Here is a 12822-nt window from a genome sequence, read left to right on the forward strand (position 1 = left end):
CCCCTCCCCCCCCCCCCCCCCTGAAGAAACCCACAGTACTTGCATATATACATGGATGAACATATATGTATACATACATACTTCTGAAGTAGCAGTAAACAAATAATGCGTTCCTACCCAAATTTCTTGCTGTCCCGAGGAGATAATTATAAGGTACTATGAAGTTCAAAAAATGACACACAGTGTGAGGTGTGACTGTGTGTCATCTCATGTCCCCTCTTCAGTCTTTACTCCTTATAACACGCAACGAACATCAATAAGGAGCTGTTGTGCTGCATTGTATTCGTTGTTTCTTGTAATGGGTTTATGGGGTGTACGTATATACGTACGCAGTGATGAATTAGAAGAAGGGAAAGTGGCAATCCTGCTGCTGTTTGTACACACTTAAATACATGTGTATATATATATGGGATGAGGGTTTGTGCAGTGATATTACACTACATGTCTGAAAAGGTGGCAACGTTTGGTCTTTGAAAATCTGTACTGAAAATGATTGATATCTCAGTACTCACTCACTGATCAATACTCAACCCCTTTTCCTTTTTTTTTTTTTCTGGTTCTTTGTTTGCTTTATCTGTTTCTTGTTTTCATTTTTAGGGTAATATGACATATTTTTTTTCTTTTTACTATTTCGGGTGATTAGTTCACATCTCTGCATATTTTTCTTCTGTTCTAGCTAATGTTCTTAGCCTGCCATCACTTTCGCAAGACAGTGTTTGGCAATGGAATTGGTGTACGTACGTACATGCTGCTAAAGTCTGGTGGTTCCTTTAACAGCAAAAATGTGGAAAAAAAGAAAAAAAGAAAGTATGAACTACAACCAAATATGTATTTATTTATTTGTTTTGATGTTTTTTTGGTTTCAGATATGGGCTTTGCTTTCATGGGATATTATTACATCATAGCTTTTCTGTCTTGGACTTGTTGCCTTGCCATTTTTGTTCCACAGGTAACTCTCTCTCTCTCTCTCTCTCTCTCTCTCTCTCTCTCTCTCTCTCATGCATGTGTAGTATAGTTTAGGCAGAAAAAACTGCAAAGCTTCATTTGTTTGCTGAGTTCTGACTTGCATCAGACATTTCAGTCTCTTGATGTTTTCTTTTCCATTGTGTTGCCATTTATTCATGAACTTAGAAAGGGTGTTTATTTCGATATGTTTATAAGCTATTTTAAATATATATCCATAATATGATTGGAAGGTCATACCATTTTGGTAAATTAATTGTTTGATTATTTTTTTAAAAACAATAACTTATAAATTTTAAAAATAAAATACTACGAAGTTCTTAAAAAAAATAAGGAGTTTTTAATTTATTTATAATATTTTAGTAATTTACAAATCTATCTTTGTTGATGTCTTATAAATTCTGTAATTTTATTTATCAAAATATTTCATGAACTTGGTTTTGAAATAAAATCGGACGTCTTATAATAGTCCCTCAAATGCTTAGTCTCCAATTATATAATTGAAGAAACTTTGTGCTCCAATAATTTAGTGTTTCTTTATAACTAAGTTGAAGTGGAATCAATAATAAAATAACTATCAATCATTAGAAAGAAAAATAGAAAAAGGGATATAGTAACTTCAATTTTTCCTCAAATACGTACCAATATGAAAAATATAAATATGGTATACTAATAAAGTTGGAGAAATTGCATTTTAGCCCTTTTGTAATTTTGACCTCAATATATTTTAAATATAAAAGATGCAAGCAATCCCTTGTGATATTGTAAATGAGCAAATTATCCCCTTATGAAAAAATAAATAGCAATTTACCTCTTTATATTTTTTAAAATACAACAATTTATCCCACTATGATTTTTAAAATGAAGCAATTTACAAATTGCTTTATTTTAAAAAGTATAGGGGGATAAATTGCTATATTTTTTTTCATAGCGGGGTAATGTGCTTATTTTCAATATCATAGGGGGATAAATTACTACTCACTCTATTTTAAATTCATCACATTGCGTCTCATAATTTCAAAAAATTTATAATTTTAGTTGCAAGTCTTAATTTTGTTAAATTTCTTACAGAAACAACCGTAATTCCCTCAATATTTAATGAAGCTCGTACCATGCATATACTATTTTCGCCAAAAATTCAATAGGCTTAGGACTGAACTTGCAAAGTCTTTTGAAGTTATAAAATGCGATATACTGAGTTCAAATTAATATAGAGAAAAATATAATTTTAATCCTGTAATTTATGAAGGATAGCAATTTTGGTCCTGCACAAATTTATTTTTGCAATTTAATCATATTATTTTAAAATTTTGGCAATTTTTGTTCTTTTTCGTCCAATTTGGCAGAAAAATCCCATGTGATTTGTACATGACCCAATTAAATTATAATTTTAGTTTTGTAACTTAGGGAACATTGGCTTTTTTAGTCCTATAATTTGGGAGGCATTTTGGGTCCTTCATGAATTTATTTACAAGACTAAATATGCAAGTAAATTGCAATTTCCGATGAAATTAGTCCAAAAAAGACCAAAATTGTAAAATTATGAAGTTACAAAATTAAATTGTGAAATCAATTTGTATAGGAATAAAATGTCACTTCCTAAATTACTGAACTAAAATTGTACATAATTCCTCCAATTAATATAATTAATGAACTAAAATCACAAATGACAAAGTTTCGAAACTTAAAATACAATTTATTTTTTAAAAAAAAGTTGCATGGATCTCGAGTAATATATTTTGTCTTTATTTTAGTCAGTTGACTTTTATTTTCTCATATTTGATCGTCGTCAAACGTTATCATGATGTCTGCATTTTTTTTGTTGTCTTCTCCAATACATCTGGAAATTATAAGAAATATAATATTTAAACATAAATAATTGTTATAATTAATAATAAATAATTATAACAAATAGTTATTAACTATGGATACGTAATGATTGTTAATCTTGTTTTTTTGTGAGGGTAGCTAAAATATTAAATATGGTAAATATTTTTATCATAGTTCTTAAATGTGCAGATAAATTTTTCATGATGGTAAAACTAACTTTTTTTTTAATCCATTTTATTTAGACATAATTTATGATAGTTATTTACCATGATTGTTAGTCATAACTATTAATATCGTATCCAATATTAATTTTTTTCTAGTGATATTTCTAAACATTTTAGAAAAATTAATACTTAATTATTAATCTATTTGGGGAGTCAAATGCAGAATGCTTTGCAACTTAAAGAATATATTCAACTTGCAATTAGTTTCTGAAAATTATAATTTAGCATTTGAACTCTTTATCCGAACTTAGTTTTTTTCTAATCAAACTTTAATATTTCAAACGCAGAAAAAACAAAAATGCCTTTGATGATGAATATATATATATATATGTCTATATATTTACTATATTAGAAAAATTAAAATGCGAGAACTTTACTCCTTGAGTTGGATTTGGCCATTAACATAAGTTATAAAGCAAGTGTGCAATTTTTATTTATTTGGTAAATTTTTACCCCTTGCCAGAAGTATATTAGAGGCACCTAATAGGAAAAATATGATTTTTATTATAGTTAATTATTATATTAAAAATATATGGTGGATTCTAATTAATTATGGTTGTGCAATATTTATTAGATGTTGTTTCTACAAGCGAGACTAAAATATTTGCTATAACTAAAAATTGTTGCAAATATATTGGCTGTAAATAAAACGGGTTAACTGCAAAGTACCCCCTGTTATACAAAATGAGTAAATTACTCCATTGTGAAAAAAAAAATAGCAAATTACCCCCTTATGTTTTCCATAGTAAAGCAAATAAGCCGCTCACTCGATTTCATGTCATTCACTCACTCTTTTTAGTTTTTTTTTTATTTTTAATTATAAAATTATATTTACATCCTTATTAATAGCCGTTCAATTTGTCTGAATCTAAGGTTTAAATTGAATTAACAAATCAATGGTCCAGATTAAACTAAATTTGAACAACGGTTTAGATGGGGGGAGGGGGGGGGGGGGGGGTGGCGGATTGGGGGGGGAGGCAAAAATTGTATTTATAATATTTCAAAAAATAAAGCATGTGCATCTCATATGCCATATTTTATCCAACACACTCTGGCTTAATGCTAAGCATATGACATGACCGTTTCATCAAATATTTAAAGGTCGGACAAAAAAGTAAGAAAAATCGCACTACAAATAAATTTGAAGATTAGTGATAAAAAAATCAAGTAACAATTTTAATATTTTCACTAATTTATATATATATTTAGTGACAACAATATTTCTTCTGTCACAATAATAAATTTCATGATTTTGACGATTACTTTTATCTTATAAAAAATAATATCAGCAAGAATTAGTGATAAAAAGTATGCAGAAAACTGTCACTAAATACAATTAGTGATACAAATATAATGACGACCTAATGACAATAAATAACTGTTGTCAGTATATTGTATTGTCACTAAGTTGTCATTATAGACGTGTCACTAATTATATCTGTGACAACTATAGACATAATTTTTATCACTAATAATTATATATCGACAAGATAAAAACTGTTGTCATTTAATATTTTTAGAGAATTCTGTAAAATTATCATTTGATACTTAATATCATATTTTCTTGTAGTGTTGTAAGTTATTGTCCTTATATAAAGTGGGAAGGCTGTAATCATTAGGATAAAAAATGAATAATGACTGTGTTACAAGACCAAAAACGAAAATTTTCTATCGGAGGTACATTTCCCTCTAAAATGCGCACTTAACAACCATGTGAGTCTCGTGTGGTCATTTCTGTCAATTGTTTAACAACGGGACTAAAAATGAGAAAAAAATATAAAATATTATTCTTAAAATGAGATTTTGTAATCGTTGAGACTAAAAGTGAACATAACCTAAATTGTGAGACCAAAAATAAAATTTTGTCGAATGAAAAATATTTTCTTTTCCTTTTTCTTTAAATCATCAGTAAACATTATGTTATCTTTTAGGGTGAGTTTGGTCCAACAGTTCTCACTCTTAAAAATCACTTTTGGCCAACCCTATAGTCGTGAAATCCATAATTCCAAAATTATTTTTATAAAATAATTATATAAATTAATTATTTCATAATGAATGATAATCAAACTCAATCTTGGAGCGTCAGTAAGTCACGTGCTCGTAGAGTCCACATCCGAAGTTCAAAAATCAAAATTAGGTAATAGAGTTAATTATAAATAATTTTTCTTTAAAAATATAAAATTATATTTTATTCTAAAAAAAATTTAAAATTATACTTACATCCCATTCAAAAAATTACTATTTATATTTGATTTTTTTTATTAGGATTTGAACAATAAATACTGCCATTGGCAAAAATTTATATAAATTTCTAATTCTACCTCTCGTTTAATATTTTCATAGAATAATTCTGTACTTATAAGAGAAAAAATGTAATAATGTTAATTTCATTTTGCATGTATATAAAATTTATAATTTTATAAGTACAAAAATATATATTAGAATATTAAATGAGGAACAAAATTTAAAATTTATGTAATATTTTTTATGCAAACATCAATATGTTTTGTTCAAATCCAAATTAAAAGGGAGTCATTGTAAATAATTTTTTTTTTTTTGAAAAAGGCGTAAATGCAATTTCAAAACTACTTTTTTTGTTTTCAGATGTGATCTAAGAAATTAAGCTTTAATTATTATATATAAATAGCTAGAAAAGTAAATTGAGCATTTTAAGATAGGCAGACAAGTCCTACCAATTAATTAAATCTTGGCCCACATATATAGTTAATAGCCTAAATTAGCTGTAAAAGCGCGCTCTCTCTCTCGAATCCCACAAACGAATGTTAGGCCAGCAAACACTCTTGGGGTTAGGGTTTTGGTTGGTGGCAGTCCCGGGGCAGAACCCACACACACACAAAAGCAAAGTCGTCGGAATTGCTGCCTGTTTGGTCAGGAGAGTCGGGTCCCTCCCCCCTTTGAAATACTAACAAAACAGCAACAGACAGAACTAGCAAACATGCTCATATGGGGATTTCTTGAATTCTCATGCCTAACCTAAACAATGCAAGTCAAGAAATTGGCAGATTTGCTCGTGTAAATCTAGCTAAAGCTGGGTGGGGTGGAGGGTGGAGGGTGGGGGGTGGAGGGCTGTGTATAATTCTTCATACATATGTATATATACGTATGTGTGTACAATCAAGCTACCTCCTCCATACCCAAAGAGAACAAACAAAGAACCCTCCTTGTCTCATGCTCATTTTCTTGGCCTCATTATGTTGAGACAGACAGAGTTAGCAGCTGCGTGCAGACAGTAGACACACACACACATATATATATATGTGTGTGTGTGTGTGTGTGATGGCAAGAACAAGACATATGTGCATGCCCTTCCGAGTGTTGCAGTAATAGGACAATATTGCCCATCCACAACAATTCCTTGCAAGAACACAAGAAAATATCAATCGTATACCACCATTTCATTCCCCTATCTAATCATAAAAATCCCTTTTAACTAACGGGTTTCATGGTTGGCGTTTGTATGATTGCAGGGCTGTGCTGCGGGCGGCGGAGGTGGCGGCGAGAAGTGAAGCTTGGGAGCATGAGGAGGGCTGTAAGAGCTGCAATGGAAGATGGGAAGAAAATGCAGGTGAAGAAAAGGTTGTCTTTTCAAATGGGGCTTCTGTTGTCCAACTTCTGTTCCATTGGTTTCTGAACGGGGGGGGGGGCGGTGGCGGTGCTGGTGGCGGTGTGATATTGGCGGGGACGGCTCAATCTGTTTATTTGTGACATAAATTTTCTCAGTCAGTGCTTTCTTTTGGCGGCTAATTATTATCTTGATGGGTGTTGCATATATATGGAAAGAGTTCAGATTTCTTGGTTTGTTCTTACATTCTTACAGTTAACCTATACTTGTGTGTACTTTTATTTCTTCAAATCATTGGAGAAAAGCCCAAATTTCTTAGACTATAGCTGAGAAAAAAAATGAATTTAAATAATTATTTGGGTCTCATATTGAGAATTTAATGTTTACAGACTAAACCATATAGCTAGGTGCATTTTTTGTTTTTTATTTTTTTTCCTTCTGCAAGTATCCCAAGCAGGTATTTTTCTGCCTGATATATATACATATATATATATAATTATGTGAAATTCTTACATGAACCGTACTCCATTTAAACACTGAACAAGGTGGTGAAAATCGCTGGATGCACTGTAAAATGACCTTGAAATTATCAAATCTTTTTGGTACCTGCAATTGTTTTGTTCTTGTAATGTTTTTTCTTGTTTATGTTCCGAACGGGAATTTAAATTTTTGTTTATGGTAACTTTCTCCGAGTGAAAATTAGTTTGTATGATTCCACATAAACTACCAATCGGAACAAGAGTCCAGGCTGTGTTGACTCGGTTGATGGGAGAGGATCGTAGCTGCTATTCATGTGGATTTGTACAGTGGTATGCAATTTTGACTAAATGAAAGTGGTGTTTCTGTGTGAAATGAGTATGTTTTGGGTGGTCATGGTGGTTTTCAATCGCACAGAAATGTTGTCAGTAATATATGGACCTGAATTCATTTATGTTGGCAGCAATTTTGGATGAGTCACAGTAAATTGTAGCTGACAGTGGGTCAAATAAGCTGTCTTAGTCTTAGATGTCTCCTTTCTGTTTTGCGTAACAATAACAATGTCAAAATCACAACTGTTGTCTGGTTACAATTATTCAGAAATTTGTTGCCATTATTCAGTATCCACGAAATGTTTTTTCTACCAAAGCTGGAAGTCAGATTTCACTTTTGACAAATTCTAATTCACAAGTTTGAACATAAAAAAACATTAACCGGAATTAAGAATAATCTCTCCAGGTAAAAATAGTTCCAATCCTCGATACATTGAGGAAGTAAAGTCGCAGACGTGGTGGCTGTAGTGAAAGCGGAAAGTTATTTGGCAAAGGCAGTTGTTCTTACATCTTTGTAACCACTTGTGTAACAGGGAACATTAGCACCAGAGGGCTAGCTTCATATCAGAACAGGTGTGCACCTGGGTGTATGAATTATATATCTTATTTTCAGAGAGTGTAATATGTTTGAGTTTGAACCATCTTAACTACCCGATGTATTCCACCCGGTCTGCAGCATCTAAAAGAATGAATGCACAAGCCACAATCCAAACAGTGTTAAAACAAGGACTTAAGCTGAAATTAACAAGGTTCTACAGTTTAAGTACTCAATGCTTGCATGAAAAATACATCAAATTTCTTGAAGTAAAAAACACATAATATGACCGTTATTGAAATGAATCCAGATAAAACATGAGGCTAAGTTCCGGTGAACTGCAAACAGTTCGGTACTGGTAGATATGGGCGTTTTGTACATGTCGTGTTCATCTTCACAGGATGTCAATTATAATAGTCAGCTTCTGGATTCTAATTTCAATGCTCAGTTTGATCACACACTCAAGGTTATCTAAACATAATCTCAAATAACGGGCAAACATACAGTTAAAATAACAAGTTGTCGGAAATAGAATATAAACATCCGTGTATTTCTTTCCGTACCACCAGATTCAAATCTAAACAAATAGATGGGACTATTTATGGGTACAAATAGATCGTAAAACAGAATGATGGTTCCATAAAAGATGGATAAATACTTTATGGGAACCATTAAATAAAGTTATGTAGTACAATGACCATAATTCAAACGCACAATCAAATGTCGCCATGAATAAGCTCCTTCCCCTGTTGCGATGTGATTCATGTGGAAGTATCCCTTCATGGAGTCTTTCTTTAATAAGAAACAATACCTAAGTATAAGATGTTTCTGGAACACATTATGCTCTAAAGTTGGCACAATAATCAATCGTATTTCATATAGTAAACAACTCAGTTGATTGTTTAAGTCAAACCAAGATTTGGGCTAATATTATGAGATTGTGATGATAGAAAGGTAGTGTTTTGTTTTTCAAAGTGGCTTTTGATTTGTTTAGTTTTAGGGTTAATTACACTGAGATCCTCTTTGAAACTGCGAAATTAAACTTTCCCTCAAAGAAGTTTTGAAATTACAATTACACCCCTTCCAAAAATTTTCCCTTTACACGTGACCCCTTCTATTATGGTTTGGATATAGCAAAAAAAGAAATACAGAAATTTCAATTTTTTCCCTCAATTTAACATTACAATGTATATTTTTGTACTTCTAAAGGGATAAATGTAATACATATATATGGAGTGAGGTTAACATAATTATATTTTCCCATTATAAGTACAAAATTATTACATGGAAATGTTACATGAGTAAAATTGAAAATTGATAAAATATGTTTTTCTAAAATCAGCATTTTTCATCCTAATCCTAACAAAAGGAGATCAAGTGTAAACAATAAATTTTTAAAGGGGTATAAGTGTAATTTTTTGAAACTACTTTGGGGGAAAATGTAATTTTACATTGTCAGAGGGGATCTAAATGTAATTAGCCCTTATTTCTATTAACTTATTCATCATCGACATTGAGAAGCAATCTTCCAAATTTCTGCAACTAAAGAAGAAGATATACTTGTTAGATAAGACTATCCATATCTCATTAGCCATCATCATTGTTAGAAATTCATAAACAAAAATAAGTTAATCAATAACAAAATTTCATTCTCTACAAACTAAAAACATACTTCTTAGAATTAAGGAAGATCATAGAACAGGTAAAGAACGCCCGACGTATAGATGCGAACCAGGCTATGCTAAGGGAAATTGTTTTTCTAACTTTCCACCCTTTACCTCAAAACATGTGCCTCAGGGGTTCAAGAAACAGACATGAACATGACAGCTGAAGTTGAAACCACTTTTTCAGCTAATAATACAGTCGTGATATGATCGACTCAAAACTGATGAATGTCCATAGTTGATCCTCATTGTTTTGGAGACAGCAGACATAACACTCAACTATATGTCATGTTAACTAGCCAGGATGAATGCTCTCAAGTGCGACTTGCACCTAATGTTCAGTCATCCTAGTTTGCTATAAAAGAAGGAAACTCCTTTTTAATCCAGTTCAATGTTTAGCAAGTATAAGTTAGTAACTGGGGAGTTGATGAGGCACAATTAAAACTATCTGCAACACATGATTTCAAAAAATCCATTCGCTTTCAGTAATTAGCATCATCCCATCAACCAACAATAAGATCTGGCAGGTAAAAGGCGAAGGCGAAAACGGCAAACAATGATGAAAAGACATGCAGAAATGGTCAAGACAGTGTCAAACATGGTCAGATAATCCCTTCGCGGAAAATAGGCGATGCAGGAACCATATATTACCATACCCAAATAAACTTCCACGGCAGAAAAATGCATAAGCTCGAGATCACATCTCTTGTCTAGTCTAGATTGGCCCTTAAGAACCCCATATACAATCAATTCCCAACCCAAATGGCATCATCAGAATCCCATAGTCGTCATATCAAACAATATATATGACAACTAATTTAGTAACAAAATTTCCAAATAGGAAATTCATCTAATTAAAATCCAAAACAGTGGTTATTAGACAACATATTACAAATTGTCCACCAACATGCTCGATACATATATGCTCTCATCCACATGGGCTAATCATAATCTATATGTATAACACAACTGAATCACCAATCTAACAAATGAATTCAAAACAAATAGCTAGTACACAGACAATACAAGAATACGAATTTCCAAAATCACCTGTGTCACTATTGCTGGGCAACAACGTTCTCCAAATACCACTTGTAAGTATCTGTAAGTCCATCCTTGAGAGAAATCTTGGGCTCCCAACCCAAACCAGCAAGTTTCGAGCTATCCATAAGCTTTCTTGGCGTACCATCAGGCTTACTCGAATCCCAAACAATCTCCCCTTTATATCCCACCACCTCCTTAACCAATACTGCAAGCTCCTTAATGGTTACCTCCTTGCCACTCCCAACATTAACATGCTCCATGTCACTGTAATTCTCCAACAAAAACACCACCGCATCCGCCAAATCATCGACGTGCAAGAACTCACGCAATGGCATCCCACTCCCCCAAACTACCACTTTCTCCACATTATTCACTTTCGCTTCGTGAAATCTGCGCAGCAAAGCGGGCAAAACGTGGGAGTTTTCGGGGTGGAAGTTGTCATTAGGCCCGTATAAGTTCGTGGGCATGGCGGAGACGGCATCGAACGAATGCTGAATGCGGAATGCCTGGCACATCTTGATCCCCGAGATCTTGGCAATGGCGTACCATTCGTTGGTGGGCTCCAACGGTCCGGTCAACAGGGCGGATTCGGGTATGGGTTGGGGGGCGAATTTGGGGTAAATGCAGGAGGATCCGAGGAAGAGGAGTTTTCTGGTGTTGTGTTTGAAGGCGGAGGAGATGACGTTGGTCTGGATTTGGAGGTTGATTGTGATGAAGTCGGCAGGGTAAGTGTTGTTGGCGTGGATGCCGCCAACCTTAGCCGCGGCAAGGATGACGTATTGTGGTTTGTGGGCGGCGAAAAAGGCATCGACGGAGGATTGAGATGTGAGGTCAAGCTCGGCGTGGGTGCGGAGGAGGAGGTTGGTGTAACCAAGCGATTTGAGCTTCCGGACAACCGCGGATCCCACCAGGCCGCGGTGGCCGGCGACGAAAATGGTGGCGGATTTGTCGATGGGGGCTGGATCCATGGGCGGTAGCGGGGGGTGGTGGTGGTGGTGAAAATGGATTTGGGAATACTGGAGATCGTGAAGAGCTCAGAAGCCGTCGGTGGGGATTTAACTTGGGCTTTTTTAGTTGGGCTTGAAGAACTTTATGGACTTTGAAATTGGGCTTTTTAAGCAGAAACTAGTTGAAAATTTAGGGGAGTCAAATTGGCGAGTTGGTCAAATGATCTGGTTTTCAAATGAGTTTGAATTAATGGGTTCAAAATAGATCGGGTGGTAGAATATTCGAGTTGGATCAGTGATACCTATTTGTTTATATTTATATCTAAAATATTCAAAATTTTAGACGATAATATTTTTAATTCGACTATATTTGTATTCTTATTTTTTCAAAGTGTTCATGTATACCAAAGATTCATTTGTTAAATTATAAAATGAGAAATTCGTAACATACACAAAATACTACAGTTTTCATAATAAATCACGAGATTAATAGTTATGCAATCAATTTCTCCATAATTGTTTGTGGAATTGAATTGTCGATACTTAATCATAATAATAATAATTATTTGTCTGTATTAATCGTTCATGTTAGTTCGTTATATATTGTTATTTGATATGTTCATTGAAATTCAAAATATAATTGTATGCTATAGATTTAATTCCAAAAAAAAAAAAATTTACATGATGACATATGAATTACAAGTTTTGTCTATTTTATAAAAATCTTCACTTTCCTTTTGGTTTTTATAAATAGTGCGAAAATTTATAAATATAGAAATAATTCGTGATATATAGTACAATTAAATCAATAATAAATTAAAGTAATTAAATCTAAGTTAGAACGATTTAAAATCCATCACCAATCCATATAAAATCCATCGTGCATAAATCAATAATAAAAAAAAGTAATTAAATCTGAGTTAGAACGATTTAAAATCCATCACCAATCCATATAAAATCCATCGTGCAATAAAATTTAATTAAGTTAAACTAAAATATACTTAATATATTTTAGTAAATTTGCTTCTTATAAAAATGGTGACAAAGTTAGAAAAATATAGAAGTCTTAAGTTAATTTAATTAATTAAAACATGGATTAAACCCATTTAAAACTTATCATTAACCTACTTAAAATCTATTACCCACAAATATAAGACCTATAATATAATATAGTTTAATTTCATTCAACCCATAGCCCATTTTGAACACATGACTAATATCTT

The 12822-nt window shown here is 32.6% G+C and overlaps 1 protein-coding gene and 1 long non-coding RNA gene across 7 annotated transcripts; one reads left to right on the top strand and one right to left on the bottom strand.

The window, feature by feature from the left end:
* On the top strand, positions 21-7031 carry LOC105155620. The gene is made up of 3 exons (XR_847318.2): positions 21-153; positions 867-949; positions 6506-7031. It is a non-coding gene; the product is annotated as an uncharacterized LOC105155620 (long non-coding RNA).
* On the bottom strand, positions 7839-11691 carry LOC105155621 (putative GDP-L-fucose synthase 2). Of its 6 annotated transcripts, none has more exons than XM_011071518.2 (2): positions 10659-11691; positions 7839-8088 (listed from the first exon to the last, which is right to left on the bottom strand). In XM_011071518.2, the coding sequence occupies exon 1, from the start codon at positions 11618-11620 to the stop codon at positions 10667-10669; it is 954 nt and encodes a 317-aa protein (XP_011069820.1). In that variant the 5' UTR covers positions 11621-11691; the 3' UTR covers positions 7839-8088; positions 10659-10666. The 6 variants fall into 6 exon arrangements, with proteins under 6 accessions (XP_011069820.1, XP_011069821.1, XP_011069818.1 ...); XM_011071519.2 differs by lacking the exon at positions 7839-8088 and adding an exon at positions 8470-8736; XM_011071516.2 differs by lacking the exon at positions 7839-8088 and adding an exon at positions 8470-8755.

This window comes from Sesamum indicum, linkage group LG2, assembly GCF_000512975.1.
Source record: "Sesamum indicum cultivar Zhongzhi No. 13 linkage group LG2, S_indicum_v1.0, whole genome shotgun sequence".
Classification (NCBI taxonomy): domain Eukaryota; kingdom Viridiplantae; phylum Streptophyta; class Magnoliopsida; order Lamiales; family Pedaliaceae; genus Sesamum; species Sesamum indicum.